Raw genomic sequence first — 27649 nt, forward strand, 5'->3', positions numbered from 1 at the left:
CCAGAGTTATGTTTGCAGAGTCCCAGTCTTCCCCGCCCCCCTATGGGCATTTCCAGGAAATCCTGTGGTTATTGAGAGTGCTGGAGTGCTGTGGGACTGGCTAGAGGAAACCTTTTGACATCATCCCTGTTAAAAGGCAATCATATGAAGAAACGAAAGTAAAACTCCCCCTTTGTCTAGCTCTGTTTCTGGAATGGAAATCCCCAGTGTTAAAATCAGGGCTTTTTTTTTTAGCAGGAACACACAGAAATACTTGTTGTTGTTCAGTCGCACAGTCGAGTCCGACTCTTTGCAACCCCATGGACAAAGTCACGCCAGCCCCTCCTGTCTTCCACCATCCTCCGAAGTCTGCTCAAATTCGTGTTCGTTCCATCAGTAACACTTTCCAGCCATCTCATCTTTTGCCGTCTCCTTTTTTTGCCTTCTGTCTTTCCCAGCATCAGGGGCTTCTCCAGTCACCCATTCCCATCCATTTTAGTTCACTAAATACACAGGCCTTGAATTCATAGAATCATAGAGTTGGAAGGGACCTCCAGGGTCATCCAGTCTAACCCCCCCGCACAATGCAGGAAACCCACAAACACTTTCCCCTGGAGGATCTTCATTGCTGTCAGATGGCCATCTAGCCTCTGTTTAAAAACCTCCAAGGAAGGAGAGCCCACCACCTCCCGAGGAAGCCTGTTCCACTGAGGAATCGCTCTAACAGTCAGGAAGTTCTTCCTAATGTTGAGCCGGAAACTCTTTTCATTTAATGTCAACCCACTGGTTCTGGTCCTACCTTCCAGGGCCACAGAAAACAATTCCACACCATCCTCTATAGGACAGCCCTTCAAGGACTTGAAGATGGTGATCCTATCACCTCTCAGCCGCCTCCTCTCCAGGCTAAACATCCCCAGCTCCTTCAGCCTTTCCTCATAGGACTTGGTTCCCAGACCCCTCACCATCTTCGTTGCCCTCCTCTGGACCCCTTCCAGCTTGTCTATATCCTTCTTAAAATGTGGTGCCCAAAAACTGAACAGAAGACTCCAGATGAAGTCTTATCAGAGTAGAGTAAAGCGATACGTGTCACGTGATCTGAACACTAGACTCCTGTTGATATAGCCCAAAACTGCATTTGCCTTTTTAGCCACCGCATCACACTGTTGACTCATGTTCAGCGTATGATCCGCTAAGACCCCTAGATCCTTTTCGCACATACTACTGCTAAGAAAATTCAGCAGGATTCAGCAGGGGCTTACAGGACCGCAGCTGCTGAACCTTTCTGATGGCCCCCCTCTTCCTCCCCACCAGTGTTCCCTCTAAGCTGAGTTAGTGTGAGCTAACTAGGCTTCCCAACCCTCCCCGCCCTGGCGGGGGACCCCAGGATTTCCACCCTCTTCCCCCGCTCCCCAAAAAAACGGAAGCGGGGGGAGGGGGGAAACGGCGCGGGGAGCATGGTGAGCCACCCCATCCCAGAGCAGGCGAGGCCGCCGCACCGCCGCCCCCTCCCCGCCCACCGCAGCTGCTCCTTCGAGATGGGCCCAGGCTGAGCCCATCTCGGAGGAGCAGCCAAGAGGCGGCAGCAGCGCAGGCAAAAACCAGGGGAGGGCGGAAGCAGGCCAGGAGCACGGCGAGCCACGAATCCGGGCCCTTCTAGGACCCGGACTCACGGCTTGCCACGCCCCCGGCCCGCCTCCACCCCCCCCCTCCGATTCCACCCCAGAGGCGGAGCGGGCGAGGCCGCCGCGCCGCTGCCGCCTCTTCTCCGCTCACCGTGGCTGCTCCTCCGAGATGGGCTCAGGCTGAGCCCATCTCGGAGGAGCAGCCACGGCGAGCGGAGAAGAGGCGGCAGCTGCGCAGCGGGGTCGCCCGCTCTGAGACAGGCCGGCTGGCCACGCTCCCCCGGCGCCATTTCCCCCCCTCCCCCCTAGCTCCACCCCAGTGTCTCCTGGCTCCACCCCAAAGTCCCCAGATATTTCTGGGGTTGAACTTGGCAACCCTAAAGCTAACTCACAATTTTTAAGATATTGAAGAAGATATTGGATTTATATCCCACCCTCCATTCCGAAGAGTCTCAGAGCGGCTCACAATCTCCTTTCCCTTCCTCCCCCACAACAGACACCCTGTGAGGCAGGTGGGGCTGAGAGGGCTCTCCCAGAAGCTGCCCTTTCAAGGACAGAGGCTCAGAGCGGCCTACAATCTCTTTTCCCTTCCTCCCCCACAACAGACACCCTGTGAGGGCAGGTGGGGCTGAGAGAGCTCTCCCAGAAGCTGCCCTTTCAAGGACAGAGGCTCAGAGCAGCTTACAATCTCCTTTCCCTTCCTCCCCCACAACAGATACCCTGTGAGGCGAGTGGGGCTGAGAGAGCTCTCCCGGAAGCTGCTCTTTCAAGGACAGAGTCTCAGAGCGGCCTACAATCTCTTTTCCCTTCCTCCCACACCGCAGACACTCTGTAAGGCAGGTGAGGCTGAGAGAGCTCTCCCAGAAGCTGCCCTTTCAAGGACAGTGGCTCAGTGTGGGCTACAATCTCCTTTGCCGTCCTGCCCCACAACAGACACCATGTGAGGTGGGTGCGGCTGGAGAGGGCTTTCACAGCAGCTGCCCTTTCAAGGACAACCTCTGCCAGAGTTATGGCTGACCCAAGACCATTCCAGCAGGTGCAAGTGGAGGAGTGGGGAATCAAACCTGGTTCTCCCAGATAAGAGTCCGCACACTTAACCTCTACACCAAACTGGCTCTCCAGCTCACACATTTCTGTCTCAGCTCAGGAAAAATGGCCCCAGAGCAAACTAATTCATGCAGTAGCTCACAACTTTCATGCCAGTAGCTCACAAAGTAGATTTTTGCTCGCAAGACTTCACAGCTTAGAGGGAACGTTCCATCTACCTTGTCCATTGAATCGGAGGTGCAGCTGCATAACAATTCCTAGATTAGGAGAGTGGGCAGCCAGCCAGCCACCAGGGGCTTTGCCACGCCCCCAGCAGCCCTCATGAACCCCTAGAGAAGCCCGCGCCACCCTTTCTCCACTTCTGATGTGATTTTGGGTGGCGGGTGGCTTGCTGGCCTTTTGACTGGGGTGGCTCTCCAGGTGAGTAAGGCCTGCTTGGGGTGGCTGGATTTCTAGCCAGCCCAAGCAGGCCTCGCTCGCCCGGGGCTCTCCTTTCTTGCATCGGGTTGCTTTTGGCTGGTGGAGGGGTGGCATATGCTAATGAGTTAAGCTAATGAGCTCCACCATCTTATTTTTCTACAAAACGACCCCTGGGAATACATAAACAATGCAATACACCGCACAACTCGATCATATAACAGAACCTCTAACCCAAAAGTCCAACAGGTAAAGTTCAAATATGTTATCCAACCACGCTTTTCTATTCCCAGGTAGACATCTTGCTTTCCAGCCGAAGAAGAACAGAATTCCACTTGAGGACACAGGTCTAAGTTATAACAGCATAGTTGAGAGTCGGACAACCTGAGATGCTGGAGGCACACCCACCAGCAGGGCTGGCTGGCGATACCCCGATCTGCTGAAAGCTCCACACATCTGACAGTCAAAGGCAGAGGTGGCCAAACTGTGACTCTTGAAGCCCTCACTGGCCTGCTGGCTGGCTTGGAGAAGGCGTTTGTCGCTTTCAATCAGCTGATGGCTTGGAGAATGCATTTATAATATAGTGGGTTCTATGCAAGAGGTGTCAAACTTGCAGTTCAGGGGCCGAATCAGGCCCCCGGAAGGCTCCTATCAGGCCCCCGAGCAACTGGCTGTCATCTGCTTCCTTCTCCCTGTATCTTACTTCCTTTTGCGTAACAGTTTGCTTTGCAAGGTTTTGTCAAATCGGCAGATTAAATAACGAGTCCTTGTTGATAACAAAGTAGCTAGTTTATTGATATCATGGTTCTCGACTACAGCGAAATTGGAAGACTAAAGATCATACAGTAGAATGCAATCATATAAGGTATACTTCAAAGGGATTCTTGAGGGAGGGGTACTATGCAGGGCACATTCAACTTTGATGTTACAATTTCTTTCTCAGGCCTGCTTTGGCCTTGAGCGTCTCTTGGCTCCAACCTCCCCCGATGCCCAGCCTGAGAAGGCCCGATAAACTCTTTCACATATTCCCATTTCAAAGCAAGGCTACATAACAAAGGAAAGGAGGGGGGTGAGGAGAGTTCAAGCTAGCAGCATTGGAATACAGTATGGCTTTACCTAGGATGCTTTTCTCCTGAACCAAAGATTGAGTGCAGGCCTGACCAGAGTTAAGAGCAGACTTGACAGGTTTGCTCAATTGCATAGGAGCGACAGAGCAAAACCTCTTTTTTTTCCATTGGCTGAGGCTCCTCCCTTGGGGAGGCAGAGCTTGTTTTGCCAGGCTCCCTCAACCGCACAGCAGAACTGAGCCAAGCCTCTCTTCCTTCTATTGGCTGAGGCTCCTCCCCTCCATCCCCTGGGGAAGGAAGGAAAGAGCCGGAGCTTCCTTTGCCCAGCTTCCTGGATCTCATGGAAGAAATACAAAGAAAGCACCTTTAAGACGAACAAGTGCTAAAGTTTTAAGTTTTCTTTAAAATATATATTTAATTCTGTCTCTGTGCTTTATAAAATTTATATCTCTGTTACCTAATCTTAAATAGGTACACACATGGCCCAGCCCAACCTGACAAGATCTGGCCCGACAAGGTCTCATTTATGTCAGATCCAGCCCTCATAACAAAGGAGTTAGACACCCCTGTTCAAACTGTAGAGCCAGTTTGGTGTAGTGGTTAAGTGTGCGGACTCTTATCTGGGAGAACCGGGTTTGATTCCCCACTCCTCCACTTGCACCTGCTAGCATGGCCTTGGGTCAGCCAGAGCTCTGGCAGAGGTTGTCCTTGAAAGGGCAGCTGCTGTGAGAGACCCACCCACCTCACAGGGTGTCTGTTGTGGGGGAGGAAGGGAAAGGAGATTGTGAGCTGCTCTGAGACTCTTCGGAGTGGAGGGCGGGATATAAATCCAATATCTTCATCTATCTCACAGGGTGTCTGTTGTGGGGGAGGAAGGGAAAGGAGATTGTGAGCCGCTCTGAGACTCTTCGGAGTGGAGGGCGGGATATAAATCCAATATCTTCATCTATCTCACAGGGTGTCTGTTGTGGGGGAGGAAGGGAAAGGAGATTGTGAGCCGCTCTGAGACTCTTCGGAGTGGAGGGCGGGATATAAATCCAATATCTTCATCTACCTCACAGGGTGTCTGTTGTGGGTGGGGGGGGGAGGGAAAGGAGATTGTGAGCCGCTCTGAGACTCTTCGGAGTGGAGGGCGGGATATAAATCCAATATCTTCATCTACCTCACAGGGTGTCTGTTGTGGGGGAGGAAGGGAAAGGAAATTGTGAGCCGCTCTGAGATTCTTCGGAGTGGAGGGCGGGATATAAATCCAATATCTTCATCTACCTCACAGGGTGTCTGTTGTGGGGGAGGAAGGGAAAGGAGAATGTGAGCCGCTCTGAGACTCTTCGGAGTGGAGGGCGGGATATAAATCCAATATCATCTTCTTCTTCTTCTTCTTTGAATTGAAGAGGCAAGGCTGAAGTGATAAACAGTTCTTTTAGATACCGCATGGGGCAACTATACACATCTCTGGGTTCCCCCACAGGCACATCATTGGACCATTCAAACCAGCAGGGGGCCTGTGATTGGAGCAGGGTTGTTGGGATTTGGATCCTGCTGCCCCTTGTTCCCGAGTTCCCAAGCTCAGTCTTTCAGGCTCCAACGAGCCAGACGAAGAACACCCGTATAAGTCTTCACTTAGGTCCTCCTACACAACAGCATTTAAAGTCAAAGTTGCTTTCTTTCCACCTCTCCCCCCCCAAAAAATCTATTTTCCTTCCTTCCTTCATGTCTCAAACGTCTGATGTTTTATCTATGTGGCTCTTACGTCAAAACAAGTTTGGCCACCCCTGAAAGGCGTTCCGCTGCTGCCCCCTGGATGTTAACGAATGTAAGAGAGAGAGAAACAAAGCAGGAGTCAAGTTGCACCTTTCAGACCAACCCATTTTTATTTAGAATGTAAGCAGAGAGAGAGAGAGAGGTCATGTATAAGATGCAATAAATACAACCAAACAGATTTCTCTCCCAGCATCGGGTGCTCCATTAATCGCATATTTGCACAAAAGGCTAACGCTCTGAATAATACTGCATCTCTACCGCATTAACAACTGCCAAAGAATTTCCAACGGATAAATGGGACAAAAAGTCTCCGGAATAATTACAAACTCAAAAACATCTCGAAGGAGGAGTAATCAAGTCAACTTCCTATACGCCGGGACTCCTTCATTGGAATCATATTACATTGGGCATTGTACTTTTTAGTCTCCTTATGGAATGAACTTCAGTTTTTGTATTATATTTAGTTATTCGATCACTATAACTGGTTGTGTTTATTGCCCCCTGGAGGCTGGCAACTCTAGAAGCACCAAACAGATTCCGGCTGCAAATACTATATAAAACAAAGACTGGGAAGGTCCAGACTTCTGCCTGCTAATCAGTTGGAGTTGGTGGCTGCAGATGTGTTTCTGTCAGCAGGTTTGCCAGCCCCAGGTTGGCGAATCCAGCCCAGAGTTCTCACAAACTCGTGACTGACCTCCAGACTGCAGAGATCAGTTCCCCTGGAGAAAAGAGCAAGTGCAGCACAGATTCTAGGCCAGGAGTGGCCAAATTTGATTAATGCAAGAGCCACATAGAATAAATGTTAGATGTCTGAGAACCACAAGACATTAATGTCAGATCATGATGATCAGGAAGGAAGGGAGGGAGGGAGGAAGGAAGGAAGGAAGGAAGGAAGGAAGGAAGGAAGGAAGGAAGGAAGGAAGGAAGGAAGGAAGGAAGGAAGGAAGGAAGGGAGGAAGGGAGGGAGGGAGGGAGGGAGGATGGGAGGGAGGGAGGATGGGAGGGAGGATGGGAGGAAGGAAGGGAGGAAGGAAGGGAGGAAGGAAGGAAGGAAGGGAGGAAAGAAGGAAGGAAGGATGGGAGGGAGGGAGGATGGGAGGGAGGATGAGAGGGAGGAAGGAAGGAAGGAAGGATGGGAGGGAGGGAGGATGGGAGGGAGGAAGGAAGGAAGGATGGGAGGGAGGGAGGATGGGAGGGAGGAAGGAAGGATGGGAGGGAGGGAGGAAAGAAGGAAGGAAGGAAGGATGGGAGGGAGGGAGGAAGGAAGGGAGGGAGGGAGGGAAGGAGGGAGGGAGGGAGGAAGGAAGGAAGGAAGGAAGGAAGGAAGGAAGGAAGGAAGGAAGGAAGGAAGATGGGGAGGGAGGGAGGACGGAAGGGGGCTGTCCCTGCCATTAGGCAAACTAGGCAACTACCTAGGGTGCTGGCGTTCTGGGGGGTGCTGAATTGGGGGAGTATGTGACTCAGTGACATTATCAGTGCAGGGGAGGGTGCAAGAAGTTAACATTGCCTAGGAAGCCAGATAGTCTCGGGCTGGCCCTGGGAGGGAGGGAGGGAAGGAAGGCAGCAGAGGAGGGAAGGAGAGGAAGGGAGTAAGATACGGGAGATAGAGGTGGAAAGAAAGCAGCTTTAATTTTAAAAGCATTCTCCAAGCCGTCAGTTGGCATCTTTTCTTTGCCTCTCTCTGCCTCTACTCCTCAGTTTAGTAAAATGGGCTTTTAAGAAGGTGACTGCTGTCAGACATTGTAACTTGCCTTAATCATACTGTAGGTAGATATGCTTGCTTGACATGACTAACCCCATTTTGTAGGCTGTTATATTCTTCGCATTGTTAATGTGAAGTTGGAGTTACCAAAGATGTTTAGTAAGATCCACCCTGTTTTTCATTGCAGTCTTCTCCGCAAGGATCCTGGAGCCACATCTTGGCACCCCCGCCCTCCAGAGCCACCATGAGGCGCAGGAGATCCTGGACTCCAGGGTCCAAAGGGGGGTCTTGTACTATCTAGTTCGCTGGAAGTACTTCCCTAATAGTTGCAATGAGTGGGTCAAGTCAACAGACCTACGGGCCCCCCAACTACTGAAGAAGTTTTACCTACTGCACCCGGACAAACCCCGAGCAAGAGCTTAGGGGGGGCAGTATGTCAGACATTGTAACTTGCCTTAATCATACTGTAGGTAGATATGCTTGCTTGACATGACTAACCCCATTTTGTAGGCTGTTATATTCTTCGCATTGTTACTAACCCTGGGAATAAAGATCTGCATTTCAAACAAGGACAGTTGCTAACCGCAAGGGAGGAATTTCTCACTTGGTACAAGAAACATCTGGGGCCTTTGAAGATGGCATGCCCCAAGGTAACCAGCGGGGTTCCTTCCCTGAGAAAGAGATAAGGGAGTATGGGAATCGTCAACTGTCTCTTAGAGTGTGAGAATGGTTTTATTGTTGTGCTTTCATGTACTATACAAAAACACCAGGCTTGGCCTTGGAATGTATCAAACTCAATTTGCTTCTACACCAGACTGCTTGTTCTCAAATAAATGGATTAATTTTGAAACAAAATGATTCGTTCTTATTTGAAGTTCCAACGTCTGACACCTGCAGGTTGCAAAAAAGAAAAGAAAAGATAAATCTGAAAAGATTGTGCAACCAACGGAGAGTCTGAGCTGCTTTCCCAGGCACTGGGAGCAGCCATGTTGTTCTGCCTGCTCACCCCGGCTCCATTCAGCCTTAAAGACACAGACACCCCATCCCAAGAGGAGGCCTTTCCAAGCGGAGTCTGAAGCCTTTGGAAGTGGAAAGGCACCTGGTGGTTGTGGGGGCGGGGCTTCCCCTCGCCGGCCAGCTGACTGGGAGCAGGAAGGAGCCTGGGAAAGCAGGAGAACCCCTGGGGATTGGCCCTAAACAGTTGAAATCTTGGGGGGGGCCCACCCCACCGCCCATGACCCCCGCTGCAGCCTGCAGTCACCTTCTCAAAAGCCCCTCTGACAAAGCTGCGGGGGAGAGGCAGAGAGAGGCAAACTTGGCGATGACGCCAGCAGCAGCCGCACCAGGCAAGTCGGGCAAAGAGCGGCTCAGTAGCTGGCTGAGCGTGCAGGCTGGGGGGGCTGCAAGCAGGGGGGAAACCGGAGGTGGGGGGTGGGGAGAGCCGGCCTGGGGTAGGGTTGCCAAGTCCAATTCAAGAATTATCTGGGGACTTTGGGGGTGGAGCCAGGAGACATTGGGGGTGGAGCCAGGAGCAAGGGTGTGACAAGCATAATTGAACTCCAAAGGGAGTTCTGGCCATCACATTTAAAGGGACGGCACCTTCTTTTGGGGCTCACAGAATTGGACCCCCTGGTCCAAACTTTCTGAAACTTGGGGGGTATTTTGGGGAGAGGCACTGCATGCTATGCTGAAAGTCTGGTGCCTCTACGTCAAATAACAGCCCACCCCCAAGAGCCCCAGATACCTGCAGATGAATTCTCCATTATTTTCTATGGGAATAACTCTCCATAGGGAATAATAGAGTTCCCAGCAGACATTTCCCTCCCCCTTCCCTGCTTTCTGATGACCCTGAAGCGTGGGGAGGGCCTCAAAACCGGGGGATCCCCTGCCGCCACCTGGAGATTGGCAACCCTAGCCTGGGACCCCTAAAGGTGTGGAGATCCATAGACCAGTGCCTACTAGGCCTAACTGTCAATCCGGCTGTGCAGCAGTCCACCTCTTCTCCCACCTCCCAAAGCAGGCCTTAGTCTATCACAGGGCTGTCAAACTCATTTGTTATGAGGGCCGGATCTGACATAAAGGAGACCTTGTCGGGCTGGGTTGGGCTGTGTCCGGCCAGGCCATGTGTGTTCCTATTTAAGATTAGGTAGCAGAGATATAAACTTTATTAAGGACACAAACACAAATATGCATTTTTTAAAAACTTAAAACACGCTTAAAACGTTAGCACTCATCGATCTTAAAGATGCTTTCTCCCATGGGATCCAGGGAACCGGGCAAAGGAAGCTCTGGCTCTTTCCTTCCTTCCCCAGGGGATGAGGGAGCCTCAGCCAATAGAAGAGAGGCTTGGCTCAGTAGCTCTGCTGTGTGATTGAGAGAGCCTGTCAAAGCAAGCTATTCCTCTCCCCCTTCCAGGCAAAGGAAGCTCTGGCTCTTTCCTTCCTTCCTAGAGGGAGGAGCCTCAGCCAATGGAGACAAGAGACGTTTCGCTCTTTAGCTCCTGTGTGATTGAGCAAGCCTTGTAAAAAATCCGTGGCCAGGATTTTTCATTTAGTGAGGCCCATCAACAGTATTTTTAAATGGTGGGGTCCTATATTTTTGTGGGCTGCCAATATTTTTGGGGGCTACCAATTATGCTCATACCATACACATTATGCTCATTCTTAAAAATAAATCTAATTTCTTCAATTCAAAAATGCAAACAAGTCATTTCTCACTCAGCAATGTTTAAAGTTTATTTTTAAAATGCTAACAATTGCACATTTCGTTGTTTGTCACTTAAAAAGAGCCAGAGAGCCAGTTTGGTGTAGTGGTTAAGTGTGCGGACTCTTATCTGGGAGAACTGGTTTTGATTCCCCACTCCTCCACTTGCACCTGCTGGCATGGCCTTGGGTCAGCCATAGCTCTGGCAGAGGTTGTCCTTGAAAGGGCAGCTGCTGTGAGGGCCCTCTCCAGCCCCACCCACCTCACAGGGTGTTTGTTGTGGGGGAGGGGGATAAAGGAGATTGTAGGCCGCTCTCAGACTCTGTCCTTGAAAGGGCAGCTGCTGTGAGAGCCCTCTTAGCCCCACGCACCTCACAGGGTATCTGTTGTGGGGGAGGAAGGGAAAGCCGCCCTTTCCTGTTGTTAGCCGCCCTGAGCCTGCTTCGGCGGGGGAGGGCGGGATACAAATAAAATTTTACATTACATTACAAAGGAGATTGTAGGCCTCTCTGAGACTCTGTCCTTGAAAGGGCAGCTGCTGTGAGAGCTCTGTCAGCCCCACCTGCCTCACAGAGTGTCTGTTGTGGGGGAGGAAGGGAAAGGAGATTGTGAGCCGCTCTGAGACTCTGTCCTTGAAAGGGCAGCTGCTGTGAGAGCCCTCTCAGCCCCACCCAGCTCACAGGCTTTCTTCCCTCTAAGCTGAGTTAGCGTGAGCTAGCTCACAGATTTTTAGCCTCCAGCTCGCAGATTTTTGTCTTAGCTCAGGAAGGGTGACCCCAGAGCACACTAATTTATGCAATAGCTCACAACTTCAGTGCCAGTAGCTCACAACTTCAGTGCCAGTAGCTCACAACTTCAGTGCCAGTAGCTCACAACCTCAATGCCAGCAGCTCACGAAGTAGAATTTTTGCTCATAAGACTCTGCAGCTTAGAGGGAACATTGTTCCCAGGGTTTCTGTTGCGGGGAGAGAAGATATAGGAGATTGTGAGCCACTCTGAGTCTCTGATTCAGAGAGAAGGGCGGGGTATAAATCTGCAGTCTTCTTCTTCTACTACTTCTACAAATGCTACTGTTTATCCCGAAAATTGCTTGATATTAAAGATATACTGAGTACTGCTGTTAATGTTTCTGGTTTATCAATAACATACTAGCACTTACAGGTATAATGAATATAAGGCAGTGATATATCAGAAGTGATATAATGAAAGCAAGTAAAAATGTTATTCTGTTATACAGGGGTGTCGAATTCATTTGTTATGAGGACTGAAACTGGCATAAATGAGACCTTGCAGGGCTAGGCCATGTCAGGTTGGACCATCTGTGTACCTAATTAAGATTAGGTAGCAGAGATACAAGTTTTATAAAAACTTAAAACGTCCGCACTCGTTGGTCTTAAAGGTGCTTTCTTTGCATTTCTCCCAGGGGATCCACGAAACTGGGCAAAGGAAGCTCTGGCTCTTTCCCTCCCTCCCAAGGGGACTGGTGTGTGTGTGTGTGTGTGGGGAGCCTCAGCCAATAGAAGGAAGAGAGGCTTGGCTCAGTAGCTCCACTGTGCAGTTGAGAAACACCGGCAATGCAAGCTATTCCTCCCCCATTCCTCCCCAAGGGAGGAGCCTCAGCCAACGGAGAAAATAGAGGTTTTGCTCTGTCACTCCCGTGCAATTGAGCAAGCTTTGCAAAGCTATTATGCAGAAGGAAGCAAGAGAGGGGGAGAAGGAAGCGGATGACAGCCAGTTGCTCGGGGAGGGGGGGCGCTGATAGGAGCCCTCTGGGGGCCTGATTCAGCCCCCGAACTGCATGTTTGACACCCCTGACCTGTAAGAAGCTTGCCATTACAGATGTACTGAAGAAAGACCAGCAATAAAGCCTCTGAGTCATCACATCCTCGCTCCCATTAAAGATACAGCAATGACAAATATAAATGCTTCTGGGTTACAAGCTGCAACGCAAGCTGTGACGCAGAAGGAAGCAGACAAAAGCCAGTCACTCAGGGGCTGATAGGAGCCCTCCAGGAGGGCCTGTTTTGGCCCCCGAACTGCATGTTTGACGCCCTCTGACCTAGGGTGATGCTGAATGCCTCCAGCCTGTATGTGGGTTTATGATCTGTTGCCATGATGTGGATTACGGTCTTTTGATTTAATCTGAGATTTCTGTAATTGCGATATCGCTTCATTTTGAGGTGGTTTGTTTATTTTGATGAGGCAGCTGAGAGGTGATAGGATCACCAAGGCCTTGAAGGGCTGTCCTATAGAGGGGTCGTGTGGAATTGTTTTCTGTGGCCCCGGAAGGTCGGACCAGAACGAAGGGGTTGAAATTCAATCAGAAGAGTTTCCGGCTCAACATGAGGAAGAACTTCCTGACCGTCAGAGCGGTTCCTCAGTGGAGCGGGCTTCCTCCTCGGGAGGTGGTGGGCTCTCCTTCCTTGGAGGTTTTCAAACAGAGGCTAGATGGCCGTCTGACAGCCCTCTAAGCGGAGTTAGCGTGAGCTGGCTCACAGATTTTTTGCCTCCAGCTCACACATTTTTGTCTTAGCTCAGGAAAACTTAACCCAGCGCATAATTTATGCAGTAGCAGCTCACAACTTGAATGGCAGTAGCTCACAAAATAGAATTTTTTGCTTTCAAGGCTTTGCAGCTTAGAGGGAACGTTGTAATATATAATGAAATGAACTAATATTCATTGTACAAGGATGAGGATCCTGTGGAATTTAGGGAGAGGTATTTGTGAGTTTCCTGCATTGTACAGGGGGTTGAACTAGATCAGCGGTCCCCAGCCTTTTTGGTACTAGGGACCGGTTTTGTGGTAAACAATTTTCCCACGGATGCGGGGGCGGGGGGCATGGTTTCAGGATGATACAATTGTGCACTTTATTTTGGCATGGTGGTTAAATGTGTGGTTAAGTGTGCGGTCTTTTATCTGGGAGAACCAGGTTTGATTCCCCACTCCTCCACTTGCAGCTGCTGGCATGGCAGGAGTTGTCCTTGAAAGGGCAGCTTCTGGGAGAGCTCTCTCAGCCCCACCCAGCTCACAGGGTGTCTGTTGTGGGGGAGGAAGGGAAAGGAGATTGTAGGCCACTCTGAGACTCTGTCCTTGAAAGGGCAGCTTCTGGGAGAGCCCTCTCAGCCCCACCCACCTCACAGGGTGTCTGTTGTGGGGGAGGAAGGGAAAAGAGATTGTAGGCTGCTCTGAGACTCTGTCCTTGAAAGGGCAGCTTCTGGGAGAGCCCTCTCAGCCCCACCCACCTCACAGGGTGTCTGTTGTGGGGGAGGAAGGGAAAAGAGATTGTAGGCCGCTCTGAGACTCTGTCCTTGAAAGGGCAGCTTCTGGGAGAGCTCTCTCCAGCCCCACCCACCTCACAGGGTGTCTGTTGTGGGGGAGGAAGGGAAAGGAGATTGTAGGCCGCTCTGAGACTCTGTCCTTGAAAGGGCAGCTTCTGGGAGAGCTCTCTCAGCCCCACCCAGCTCACAGGGTGTCTGTTGTGGGGGAGGAAGGGAAAGGAGATTGTAGGCCGCTCTGAGACTCTGTCCTTGAAAGGGCAGCTTCTGGGAGAGCCCTCTCAGCCCCACCCACCTCACAGGGTGTCTGTTGTGGGGGAGGAAGGGAAAGGAGATTGTAGAGCGCTCTGAGACTCTGTCCTTGAAAGGGCAGCTTCTGGGAGAGCCCTCTCAGCCCCACCCACCTCACAGGGTGTCTGTTGTGGGGGAGGAAGGGAAAGGAGATTGTAGGCCGCTCTGAGACTCTGTCCTTGAAAGGGCAGCTTCTGGGAGAGCTCTCTCAGCCCCACCCAGCTCACAGGGTGTCTGTTGTGGGGGAGGAAGGGAAAGGAGATTGTAGGCCGCTCTGAGATTCGGAATGGAGGGCAGGATATAAATCCAATCTCCTCCTCGTCGTTGTCATCGTCCTTCTTCTTCTTCTTCTTCTTCTTCTTCTTCTTCTTCTTCTTCTTCTTCTTCTTCTTCTTCCTCTTCTTCTTCCTACTACTACTACTACTACTACTACTACTACTACTGCTACTACTAAAATGGTAAAGGTAGTCCCCTGTGCAAGCACCAGTCGTTTCCGACTCTGGGGTGATGTTGCTTTCACAACGTTTTCTCGGCAGACTTTTTACGGGGTGGTTTGCCATTGCCTTCCCCAGTCCTCTACACTCCCCCCCCCCAGCAAGCTGAGGACTCCTTTGACTGACCTCGGAAGGATGGAAGGCGGAGTCAACCTGGAGCCAGTGACTTGAACCAGCTTCCGCCGGGATCGAACATCAGGTCGTGAGCAGAGGGCTCCGACTGCAGCACTGCAGCTTTCCCACTCGGCGCCACGGGGCTACTGCATTGTAAAATGTAGTGAAATGAAAGAATATTCATTATAGTGCCAGGGGTGGCCAACGGTAGCTCTCCAGATGTTTTTTCTTTGCCTACAACTCCCATCAGCCCCAGCCAGCATGGCCAATGGCCGGGGATGATGGGAGTTGTAGGCAAAAAAAAAACATCTGGAGAGCTACCGTTGGCCACACTCACGGCTGTGTTGCAAACAGACCATGGTCCAATCCCGGTCCACGAACCGGGAGTTGGGGACCCCCTGGACTAGATAACCCCGGAGGTCCCTTCCAACTCTGTCATTCTGCGCTGCTGTAAGGTTTTGGTTTTTGCAATGTTGTAAGCCGCCCCGGGACTGCCTGTGACAGCCGTGCCAGCGTCGCGCCGTCTTCCCAAGCGCAGGTGCGCCCAGGCGGAAGGCCGATCGGTCCAGCCGCTGCGCTGAGCTGCCGCAGATGCTGCGCTTGCAGCCGCCGGGTTGGGCGAGCCCGGGCTGGCGCTAGCGGCCGGCGGCCGGCAGGAGGCGCTGCTGCGGCGCTGGGAAAAGCCAGGCAAACAACACCGAGTCGCGCCCGCCAGCCCCGAACAACCCAGCCGTCGCCTACCTCTGCTGGCTGCTGCTGGGGCACAATTCATCCCAGCCCGGAGGAGGAGGAGGAGGAGGCGAGTCCGAGCACGGAGGGGCGGCTGAGGCGGCCCCCGCCGCCCCCTTCCCCCGCTGCAAAGCCCTGCTCTTGAGCCGACGCGGGAGGGCGATCCCTAAGGCAGCCGAGCCGGCTCCTCCTTCCCTGGCGCTTTGCGAGCCAGCCAGACGCAAGAGCGGGGGAGCCCCAGCCGGCCTCGCGGAGCCTGGAAAATGGAGTGAGTCTTGCTCCCCCCCCACCCCTCTTCCCCCACCCCCACCCCTCCTGCTCCTCCTGGCGCATCTGTGCAAAGGACTCCCGGAGCCTTGTTGTGGGCACGGCTGCTGGATCCCCAAGGGCCAGCGGGCTCTGCTCCCCCTCCACCCTCCAGCCAAGGCGCAGTGCCAGGAGTTAGGGGACTGGGGGGGGGGGGTGCCGCTTGGGACCTGTTGGCGTCGTTGTCGCCAGCTTAGAGGGGGCTGGGGGGGCTGCTGGCTGGCGCTGGTCTCTCTCTCCCCCCCCCCGGCCCCCCGCATCCCTCCTCGCTCGGGTCCCTTTTGCAGTGACTCAGCCCCTCTTTAGGCAAAGAGGGGATTCGATCTCGCCGCCCCAGAGGCGCCTGGCTCTGCGCTAGGGGGCAGTGGGGAGGGAGGGGGGGATCGTGGGCTTCTCGACGGGGCAGGGGGTCCTCTTTCAGCACCGTGGCGCCTCCCCCGGGACCCCTCCAGAGGTGGCCTGGGTGGAGCTGTTGCAGGACCGGATCGACTTGTTTTTTTGAGGGGGAGGGGGGGCAACATTTAAAAATGGCGCCCCTTTGTGGGCCCATTCTACCTTATGGGCCCATAGAATAGAATGGACTCCATACCCCGAGCACCCCCCTCTGTCTCCTCCCCCTACATCCGACCCTGAGCTGTCGTTAACTTGCAACGTTTGCCCCCCCCCAAAGGAGGGGGATGTTGTTGTTGTCGGGGTTGTTGCGTCGAAAACAAAATTGGCTGGCCGAGGCCATTCAAGACTTAGAGCCTCCTAGGGTAAGTGGAGCTAGGATAAGTGGAGGATAACAAGGAGCAGCTAGGAGAAGTGGAGCTAGGAGAAGTGGAGGAGGAGGAGCGGCCCGCCGAAGAGGTGGGGGGCATCTCCCAGGTAGCTGTACTGTGTTTTCGTCCCCGGGGCTGGCCCTAGCTGGCTGGCACCCTAGACAAGGCTAACTTCTGCCCCCACTCCTGCACGGAAAACGTCCCCGAGTCACGTGGGGGGAAGCGCCCGATTCTGCACCCCCAAAAGGCCGGCGCCCTAGGCGATTGCCTAGCTTGTCCAGTGGTACGGCCGACCCTGCTTATGTCCCATCGTTGCCTTTCCGTTGCTGTGCAAAATAGGTGGTGGTGGGGGGGGGACTAGATTTCTGCCAGGTCGGTCTTCACGGTCGCTGCCATTTCAGTGTTGCAGCAGAGCCGTTCCAACCGGGCGGACAGGCCGACAAAGTCTGGGTTGAAGCCTTGTGTGGAGTGTGAAACCCCTTTGTCATGAGGGCCAAATCTGACATAAATGAGACCTTGTCGGGCCGGGCTGGGCCATGTCGCGTTTGGCCGGGCCATGTGTGTACCTACTTAGGATTAGGTAGCAGAGTTACAAACTTTATGAAGGACATGGACAAACACAAAGATTTTTTTAAAGCCTTAAAGCATCCTTAAAACGTTAGCGCTCGTTGGTCTTAAAGCTGCTTTCCTTGTATCTCTCCTGTGCGATCCAGATAACTGGGCAAAGGGAGCTCTGGCTCTTTCCTTCCTTCCCCAGGGGACCAGGAAAGGGAGGAGCTTCGGCCAATAGAAAGGCTTGGCTCAGTAGCTCTGCTGTGTGATTGAGAGAGCCTGGAAAAACAATCTCTGCCTGCCCCCCTTCCTCCCCAAGGGAGGAGCCTCAGCCAGTGGAGAAAATAGAGCTCTTGCTCTGTAGCTCCTGTGCGATTGAGCAAGCCTGGCAAAGCAAGCTATTCCTTCCCCCCTCCTCCCCAAGGGAGGAGCCTCAGCCAGTGGAGAAAACAGTGGTCTTGCTCTGCAGCTCCTGTCGATTGAACAAGCCTGGCAAAGCAAGCTATTCCTTCCCCCCTCCTCCCCAAGGGAGGAGCCTCAGCTAGTGGAGAAAATAGAGGTCTTGCTCTGTAGCTCCTGTGCGATTGAGCAAGCCTGGCAAAGCAAGCTGTGATGCAGAAGGAAGCAGACGACAGCCAGTTGCTCGGGGGCCTGATAGGAGCCCTCCGGGGGCCTGATTCGGCCCCGGGGCTGCATGTTTGACACCCCTGCCTTAGAGAAAAGCAAAGGGGTGGAATGCTACCATCGGGCTGGGTACTTGGTTGCCAGCCCTCCCCCCTACCCCACTGCTGCCAAGAGGGCACAAGGACGGTGTTTTCTCCAGCAACCTCCGCTAGGAATTGCTGGCGCCAGAGAAAGCCTTCCCGGGAGGGCACCCCGACCGAACTGTTGGGGCACGCCAGCGAGAAGGATTTAATTTCAGCCAGCATTTTTTCTTTCCAGCGGCTGCAGTGATTGTATGTACCGCCGTTCCCTGCCTGACCCTTCCTCTTCTGCCAGCTGAATGTTTGTGGACGTTTCGTGACCACGCCACCCCCCCACCCCCCAGCTGCCCTGGTTCGATTGTGTTGGGTCGGTGGTTTTAATTGCCTTTGCTCTAGAAAATGCAAGAATGCTTTGGCATCGATGCGTGTGGCCCAGTGGCCGTGGGGCACAGCCGGGCTTGGATGTAGGTTCGAGTCTCTCGCCTCGTCTCTGGGTGGGTTTGGTGCGTGGCTGGCCACTCGATATCCCAGCAGACAAGAGCTGAAGGGGATGTTTATGAAAGTTCAGGAAGAAAGAGAAGAGAGAAGAGACTCGTGTACGTTCACAGGCGTACGTTTCGCTATCACGTTCCATTCACCCATAATTCTTCACAGGGCTTTTTTTTGTAGGGAAAAAAACAGCAGGAACTCATTAGCATATTAGGCCACAACCTCCAATGCTAAGCCAGCCGGAACCACATTCCTACTCTCAAAAAGCCCTCGCTCTTTATTTTGTGTGTGGTTGCCCTTTAGATACCATACAAGGCAGAGGTCCATCAGTGCCTCTTAGCCACAGCATATTGTTGGAACTCTCTGTCTGGGGCAAGTGGTGCTCTGCATTCTTGGTGCTTGGGAGAAGGGCAACAGTGGGAGGGCTTCTAGTGTCCTGGCCCCACTGATGGACCTCCTGATGGTACTTGAGGTTTTTTGGCCACTGTATGACAGAGTGTTGGACTGGATGGGCCATTGGCCTGATCCAACATGGCTTCTCTTATGTTCTTATGTCTGGGGCAAGTGATGCTCTGTATTCTTGGTGCTTGGGGGGGGTACAGTGGGAGGGCTTCTAGTGTCCTGGCCCCACTGATGGACCTCCTGATGGCACCTGGGTTTTGGCTACTGTGTGACAGAGCTTTGGACTGGGTGGGCCATTGGCCTGATTCAACATGGCTTCTCTGATGTTCTTATGTGACACAGAGTGTTGGACTGGATGGGCCACTGGCCTGGTCCAACATGGCTTCTCTTATGTTCTTATGTGACACAGAGTGTTGGACTGGATGGGCCATTGGCCTGGTCCAACATGGCTTCTCTTATGTTCTTATGTGACACAGAGTGTTGGACTGGATGGGCCATTGGCCTGGTCCAACATGGCTTCTCTTATGTTCTTATGTCTGGGGCAGTGATGCTCTGTATTCTTGGTGCTTGGGGGGGGCACAGTGGGAGGGCTTCTAGTGTCCTGGCCCCACTGATGGACCTCTTGATGGCACCTGGGTTTTGGCCACTGTGTGACAGAGCGTTGGACTGCGTGGGCCATTAGCCTGATTCAACATGGCTTCTCTGATGTTCTTATGCTGCCCAAAATTGACCTGCCATAAGCTCAGGAAGTTTTCACATCTGCTGAAGCGGCTCAGTAGCTGTGGAGGTGTCACAGACTGTGGCCGGACTTTGGTTTGGGGTTCAAATCTCGGCTGACTTTGTTTGACTGGTAGGACGACAGGGTGACTTCCCCTGGCAAAGCTGCGAGCCCTCTGCTTGCGTGCAGGGCCAGCACATGGGACTAGGCCAATTAGGCCCCGTCTCCCATGCCCGGTACCTTCCAGACTTCACCGAGGCCTCCCAAGGCTCGGGAGATCTCGGCAAAGTCGGGGGGGGGGGCGCATGACATGATGTCATCGGTGATGTGAGGGGTAGAAGAGCAGATTTTGACCTGGGGCACAGAAAACCCTAGTGCCGGGCCTGCATGTGTTCGCTGGTTCCCCTACGTTGCCTGTTGTCAAGGGCTTTCAAAGATGAGCCTCATCTGGTTTTGCTAGCCTATAAACAGACGCTGCACCCAGGTCTGCTCAGGGGTCTAGAGCAGGGTGTCAAACATGTAGTCTGGGGTCTGAATCAGGCCCCCGAGCAACTGGCTGTCGTCTGCTTCCTTCTCCCTCTCTCTTGCTTCCTTCTGCATCACAGCTTGCTTCGCCAGGCATGCTCAATCGCACAGGAGCTACAGAGCAAAGCCTCTATTTTCTTCATTGGCTGAGGCACCTCCCTTGGGGAGGAAGTGGGGGGGGGAGAGCTTGCTTTGCCAGGCTCTCTCAATCCCACAGCAGTGCTAATGAGCAAAGCCTCTCTTCCTTCCATTGGCTGAGGCTCCTCCCTCTCTTGTTCCCCTTGTGGGAAGCAAGCAAAGAGCCAGAGCTGCCTTTGCCCAATTCCCTGGATCCCATGGGAGAGATACAAAGACAGCACCTTTAAGACCAACAAGTGCTAATGTTTTAAGCATGTTTTAATTTTTAAAAAACAAAAACAAAACTAATTGTGTTTGTCTGCATCCTTTATAAAGTTTATATCTCTGCTACCTAATCTTAAATAGGTACACACATGGCCCGGCCCAACATGGCCCAACCCAACAAGGTGTCATTTATGTAAGATCCGGCCCTCATGACAAATGAGTTTGAAACCCCTGTTCTAATATTTCCCCGCACAAAAAAATGGGAAAATAACCAAGATGTATCAAGCAAACAGAAGGAAATCTGTTTGGGGAGGGATGGTGGCTCAGTGGTAGAGCATCTGCTTGGGAAGCAGAAGGTCCCAGGTTCAATCCCCGGCATCTCCAAAAAAGGGTCCAGGCAAATAGGTGTGAAAAACCTCAGCTTGAGACCCTGGAGAGCTGCTGCCAGTCTGAGAAGACAATACTGACTTTGATGGACCCAGGGGGGTTTGATTCCGTATAGGGCAGCTTCGTATGTTCAAATTGTTTCTCTTTAGGGGGAGGGACGGTGGCTCAGTGGTAGAGCATCTGCTTGGTAGGCAGAAGGTCCCAGGTTCAATCCCCAGCATCTCCAACTAAAAAGGGTCCAAGCAAATGGGTGTGGAAAACCTCAGCTGGAGACCCTGGAGAGCCGCTGCCAGTCTGAGAAGACAATACTGACTTTGATGGACCAAGGGTCTGATTCAGTATAAGGCAGCTTCATATGTTCATATATTCAAATCTTCATCATGCCACTGTGGCCGTGTAGGAGAAAATAATTTTAAAAGTATGATGGGAGGAAGATCTTATTATGACAATTCTAATTCCAAAAGCATTCTAAGGTCGATGCTGATCTGATCTGATTTGATTTAGTACACCTTCCGCTGATGTCAGGGGTGGGTGGCATGTGCAAATGAGTTTATTTTATTTTATTTTATTTATTTTAAAATCAAATTTATACCCCGCCTTCCCCTGGCGGGCTCCGGGCAGCTAACAACAGCAAATTAACCATATAATACATTAAAAACAGACTGCACAATCAAAATCAACCAATACAGTTTGCAATCATTTAAGACCAAGATATGCGTTTCTAATTGCTCTGAAGGATCTTACTTCACTTATGGTGGTTCAGTGGGATTATCAGTGCTGTGGGGTAACAGCTATCTCCCTTCAGCCTCTAAGGAAAGGAAAGGTCCCCCGTGCAAGCACCAGTCGTTTCTGACTCTGGGGTGACGTTGCTTTCACAACGTTTTCACGGCAGACTTTTTACGGTGTGGTTTGCCATTGCCTTCCCCGGTCATCTACGCTTTCCCCCCAGCAAGCTGGGGACTCCTTTTCCCGACTTTGGAAAGATGGAAGGCTGAGTCAGCCTCGAGCCGGCTACCTGAAAACCCAGCTTCCGCTGGGGATCGAACTCAGGTCGTGAGCACAGCTTAGGACTGCAGTAGTGCAGCTTTAACACTCTGCAGTCTTGTTATGACAATTCTAATTCAAGAAGCATTCTAAGGTCGATGCTGATCTCACGATCTAGTACACCTTCCACTGATGTCAGGGGTGGGTGGCATGTGTAAATGAGTTTATTTTATTTTATTTTTTAAATCAAATTTATATTCCGCCCTCCCCTGGCGGGCTCAGGGTGGCTAACAACAGCAAATTAACCACATAAAACATTAAAAACAGGAAAGGTCCCTTGTGCAAGCACCAGTCGTTTCCGACTCTGGGGTGACGTTGCTTTCACAACTTTTTCACGGCAGACTTTTTTACATGGTGTTTTGCCATTGCCTTCCCCAGTCCTCTACACTTTCCTCCCAGCAAGCTGGGGACTCCTTTTACTGACCTCGGAAGGATGGAAGGCTGAGTCAACCTGGAGCCGGCTACCTGAAAACCCAGCTTCCGCCGGGGATCGAACTCAGGTCGTGAGCAGAGCTTAGGACTGCAGTACTGCAGCTTTAACACAATAAAATCAACCAATACAGTTTACAATCATTCACGACGAAGGTGTGTGTTTCTAATTGCACAATAAAATCAACCAATACAGTTTGCAATCATTTAAGACAAAGATAGGCTTTTCTAATTGCTCTGAATGATCTTACTTCACTTATGGTGGTCCAGGGGGATTATCAGTACTGTGGGGTAATAGCTACCTCCCTTCAGCCTCTAAAGGCAAGTTTAAATAACTAGGTTTTATAGGCCCTGCGGAACTGCGGAAAGAGAGTTGTGCAAAAGGGTTGTGCCAATGAGCTTCACTCTGGCTCCTTTTTTCTACGAAATGACCCCTGCTCAGGACGATGGGATTGACTCCTTTCCAAGAGACCTGGCTGCCAAACAAAGACCGCCCCCTCCCCACCCAGGGCTCAGTTGAAGTCAAGTGCCTTCCTGACATCAGCTCCTTTCCACGTTAAGGTGAGCTTTGCAAAACCAGAGCTGTGAGATAGCTCAGGCCTATGGGTTAGTAAAGCTAGAGCCCGTTTCCCCCATGCTTATTGTGCCGCTAGATAAAGCAAGCTGAGTTTGATCAAACTGAGTTTGATCAAAGCACATCCGCTTCCAAACTCTCAGCCCTTTGCGGTTAATTAGTAATTAATTAGGATGAACTTTGCAGAACCAGTGGGTTCCAGAGGAAGCAGAAGACCTCAACAGATCTTTGCTTCTGGCAGCACTTCTGGAGTCAGGGCTAAGCTCTGCACAACTATGTGCAGAGGAGTAAGAAAAAAGCGGGTGCCTCTGACCATATGCAGAGTGGTCTTCTTGACTGCCATCACCTGCCACAAACCTGGGCCAAAGGATCTGAGAGGTCCAGACAGCGATTCACCCCCTTGCAAACCACAACGGCATCCGCAAAAAGCACCGGGCAAAGTCACAATGGTTGCGACTAGAAATCATCAGGGGTCATTTCATAGAAAATGCCACACACCCCTGAAATCCCCAGAACGTGTACTAAATTATATTTTAATTTAATTTAATTTTTAAATTTATACCCCGCCCTATCCCGCAAGCGGGCTCAGGGCGGCTCACAATAATCAAACAACAGAGTTAAAACAATACCATAAAAAACAGACGTTACAAAACAGCACAGAAACAACCTTACGGACATGCGGCTGACGGCTAACAGCATAGCATAACACCGTACTGGCGAAATGCTGGGGGAAGCAATGACTTTCAAAGGACGCCTGCTGGATTAATTTAAAGTCTGGTGGAAGAGCTCTGTCTTAAAGGCCCTGCGAAACCTGGATAAGTCCCGCAGGGCCCGGATCTCCAGCGGGAGCTCATTCCACTAGGTAGGGGCCCGGACCAAAAAGGCCCTGTCCCTCATTGAAGCCAGACGGGCGTCCTTAAGACCAGGGACTATGAGGAGATGTTGAGAAGCAGACCTCAGAGCCCGGGGTGGGTGGGTGTTCATATGGGGAGAGGCGGTCCCAAAGATATGCAGGCTGCTGGCCATAAAGGGCCTTAAAGGTAAGCACCAACACCTGGAACTCGAGAGGTAGCTCAACCCAACATATATCAACTCTGCATCTACCTTCAAATGCTTCTTTGATTATAATGGTCCTAATAAAACCTTACTCCCGTCATACTTTTAAAAATTACTTTCTCCTCTGTGGCCAGTGTCATGAGGAAGATTTCCATCTGTCTGCTTGATAGGTTTGGGTTATTTTCCTATTTTTTGTGGGGGGGGGCGGGAAACGTTAGTAAAGGTAAAGGTAGTCCCCCTGTGCAAGCACCAGTCGTTTCCGACTCTGGGGTGACGTTGCTTTCACAACGTTTTCACGGCAGACTTTTTACGGGGTGGTTTGCCGTTGCCTTCCCTGGTCATCTATTATTATTATTATTATTTATTAATTTATATCCCGCCCTTCCCAACAAGTGGCTCAGGGCGGCTCACAGCATAGAATTACACATAATAGCATTTAAACACAGAACAGTTAAAATTAATTAATATATTTAAAATTATAAAATATTTAAAATTATAAGACATTTAAACCATTTAAAACATTAGGGACAGCAACCTCTAACACCTGGATTTCTTGTACCAGCTAGTCATAGGCCAGCCGGAAGAGCTACACTTTCCCCCCAGCAAGTTGGGGACTCCTTTTACCGACCTCGGAAGGATGGAAGGCTGAGTCAACCTGGAGCCGGCGACTTGAACCAGCTTCCGCCGAGATCGAACTCAGGTCGTGAGCAGAGGGCTCTGACTGCAGTACTGCAGCTTTACCACTCTGCGTCACGGGGTTTTGGAGCTCTGTTTCTGTGAGCTCCTGCCCAAAGTGAGGCCTGGAAATCATGGAACTCTCCTGTCTTTTACTGAGTTTTGAAAACAGACAGAGAGACCTGCTGTATGGCTCTGAGCATGACGAAGATGGGGAGGGTCTGGAGACCAAGTCCTAGGAAGAAAGGTTGAAGGAGCTGGGGATGTTTAGCCTGGAGAGGAAGCGGCTGATAGGATCACCATCTTCAGGTACTTGAAGGGCTGTCCTAGAGAGGATGGTGTGGAATTGTTTTCTGCGGCCCCAGAAGGCAGGACCAGAACCAAGGGGTTGAAATTAAATCAAAAGACTTTCCGGCTCAACATTAGGAAGAACTTCCTGACCATTAGAGCGGTTCCTCAGTGGAACAGGCTTCCTCCTTGGGAGGTTGTGGGCTCTACTTCCTTGGAGGTTTTTAAACTGAGGCTAGATGGCCATCGGACAGCAATGAAGATCCTGTGAATTTAGGGGGAAGTGTTTGTGAGTTTCCTGCATTGCGCAGGCGGCTGGACTAGATGATCCTAGAGGTCCCTTCCAACTCTATGATTCTGTGTGCACTACTAATAGGGCTGTCCGCGCTCCCCTGGCCACTGGTTGGGTTGCCGGATCCAGGCTGGGAAACTCCAGGACGTTTAGGGATGGAACCTGGGGAGGACAAGGAACCTCAGTGGGGTACAGTGCTGTAGAGTCCCCCCTCCAAAGCTGGCATTTTCTCCAGGGGAATTGGTCTTTGTAGTCTGAAGATCAGCTGTCATTCCAGGGGATCTCCAGGCCTCACCTGGAGGTTGGCATCCCTAATTGATTTGTAATACCGCTGGAATTGGGAAGGGACTCTCTCCAGGCAGAACTGGGTTCCCAGTCACGCAGTGCTGACCAGAATCGTATAACAGCTCAGGTTTGCAAAGCTGAAGTTTAGTTGTTCTATATGCCGAGAGATTTTAAACAAATGATGTTGTCGAAGGCTTTCGTGGCCGGAGTCCATTGGCTGTTGTAGATTTTCCGGGTTATGTGGCTGTGGTCTTGGCATTGCGAGACCTGACATCTCGCCAACAACTGTGACTGGCATCCTCAGAGGTGTAACCCAGAAAACTGGTGTTCTCTCGGTCAAATTGAGAAGAAGATGGTAGGCAGGTAATTTATATCTACTCAGGCAGGTGGCGTAGGGCTGAAGAAGAAGTTGCTTCCTTTAAGCAGACACACACACACGTACATATGATCTTTCAGTAGAGTTGCCAGGTCCAATTCAAGAAATATCTGGGGACTTTGGGGGTGGAGCCAGGAGACAATGAGGGTGGAGCCAGGAGCAAGGTTATGACAAGCATAATTGAACTCGAAAGGGAGTTCTGGCCACCACATTTAATGGGACTGCACACCTTTTAAATGCCTTCTCTCTATTGGAAATAATGGATAGAGACACCTTCTTTTGGGGCTCATAGAATTGGATCCCTTCGTCCAATCCTTTTGAAACCTGGAGGGTGTTTGGAGGAGTGGAACCAGATGCCATGCTGAAAAAATGGTGCCTCTACCTCAAAAAATAGCCTCCCCCCAGATACCTGTGGATCAATTCTCCATTATACCCTATGGGAATCAGTCTCCATGGGAAATAATGGAGTGCCCAGCAGACATTTCCCTCCCCGAACCCGGTTTTTGTAAGTACGTAATTAATTAGGATGAACTTTGCAGAACCTGAGCTGCCAGTGGGTTCCAGAGGAAGCAGAAGACCTCAACAGATCTTTGCTCCTGGCAGCACTTCTGGAGTCAGGGCTAAGCTCTGCACAACTATGTGCAGAGGAGTAAGAAAAAAGTGGGTGCCTCTGAGCATATGCAGAGTGGTCTTCTTGACTGCCAGCACCTGCCGCAAACCTGGGCCAAAGGATCTGAGACAGCTACCTTTAAGCAGACACACACACACACATACACACACATGATCTTTCAGAGAGTTGAACTGAAAGTGGAGGATCCCCTGCCCCCACCTGGGGATTGGCAACCCTATCTGTTGCCAGGTACCTGGTGTCCCCTGGCCCTCTCTCGAATTGCTATCAGCTGCCTGTTTATGACCTGTCTGCTGGCCAGACGCCACCCCGGTCCCGAGCCCTTGTTCCAAAACTGGGAGTTGGCTCATTTCAGAGGGGAAAAAGAGATGCGAGTTTTCCTACCGTTTGTTTCTCCATCCATCCCTGTGGGGCGGTCCAGCCCTATTTTGGGAGAGTGCTAACGCAAGCGGGATCATAGAATCACAGAGTTGGGAGTTGCAGGAAACTCACAACTAACTCCCCCTAAATTCACAGGATCCTCATTGCTGTCAGATGGCCCTCTAGCCTCTGTTGAAAAACCTCCAAGGAAGGAGAGCCCACCGCCTCCTGTTCCGCTGAGGAATCGCTCTGATTAGAATCCTAGAGTTGGAAGGAACCTCCAGGGTCATTAGTCCAGCCCCCTGCACAATGCAGGAAACTCACAAATACCTCCCCCTAAATGCACAGGATCTGCATTGCTGTCAGATGGCCTTCTAGCCTCTGTTTAGAAACCTCCAAGGAAGGAGAGCCCACCACCTCCCGAGGAAGCCTCTTCCACTTAGGAACCGCTCTAACGGTCAGGAAGTTCTTCCTAATGTTGAGCCGGAAACTCTTTTGATTTAATTTCAACCCATTGGTTCTGGTCCTACTCTCTAGGGTAACAGAAAACAATTCCACCCCATCCTCTATATGACAGCCCTTTGAGTGCCTGAAGACGGTGATCCTATCACCTCTCAGCCGCCTCCTCTCCAGGCTAAACATCCCCAGCTTCTTTAACCTTTCTTCATAAGACTTGGTCTCCAGACCCCTCACCGTCTTCGTCGCCCACCTCTGGATGTGAGCTGCATCAAGAAAGGATTGGGAGCTTTGAGACTTCCCCTCCAGTCAGCTCCCAATGGACCCAGCCTTGCCTCCTAGGGTTGCCAGTTTCCAGGCAGTGCCTGGAGATCTCCTGGAATCACAACTCGTCTCCAGACAACAGCCCCCCCCCCGAGAAACCCGCAGCTTTGGAGACAGAGGGCTCATTATTGTCTGCTGAGGTCCTTGCCCTCCCCTATCCCCCAAACCACCAGGAAAGTTCCTACCTGGAGTTGGCAACCCTAGTTCTTCCAGCCCTGGTGGGAAGGTGGACCTTCCGTATGCTTGTACGGCCATCCTGCCCTAGAGGGTTGCCCCAATCTGCACTAGGGTTGCCAGGTCCGTGTTGTAAAATTCCTGGAGACTTTGGGGGTGGATCTGAGAGAGGGCGGGGTTTGGGGAGGGGAGGGGCCTCAGCCTGATACAATGCCATAGACTCCACCCTCCAAACCAGCCATTTTCTCCTCGGGGAGCTGATCTCCGCCAGGGTCAGCTGTAAAAGCGGGGGATCTCCAG

General features: G+C 51.7%; 1 protein-coding gene across 1 annotated transcript in view; it reads left to right on the plus strand.

Moving 5' to 3' along the window:
* Positions 1-16185: 16185 nt before the first annotated feature.
* The window catches only part of PALM (paralemmin), a 53309-nt gene continuing 41845 nt past the window's right edge, over positions 16186-27649 (plus strand). Inside the window, exon 1 of the mRNA XM_060233132.1 lies at positions 16186-16263. Coding sequence (XP_060089115.1) covers positions 16186-16263 — 78 coding nt within the window. The remainder of the gene's footprint in view (positions 16264-27649) is intronic.

This window comes from Heteronotia binoei, chromosome 2 (genome assembly GCF_032191835.1).
Source record: "Heteronotia binoei isolate CCM8104 ecotype False Entrance Well chromosome 2, APGP_CSIRO_Hbin_v1, whole genome shotgun sequence".
Lineage (NCBI taxonomy): Eukaryota > Metazoa > Chordata > Lepidosauria > Squamata > Gekkonidae > Heteronotia > Heteronotia binoei.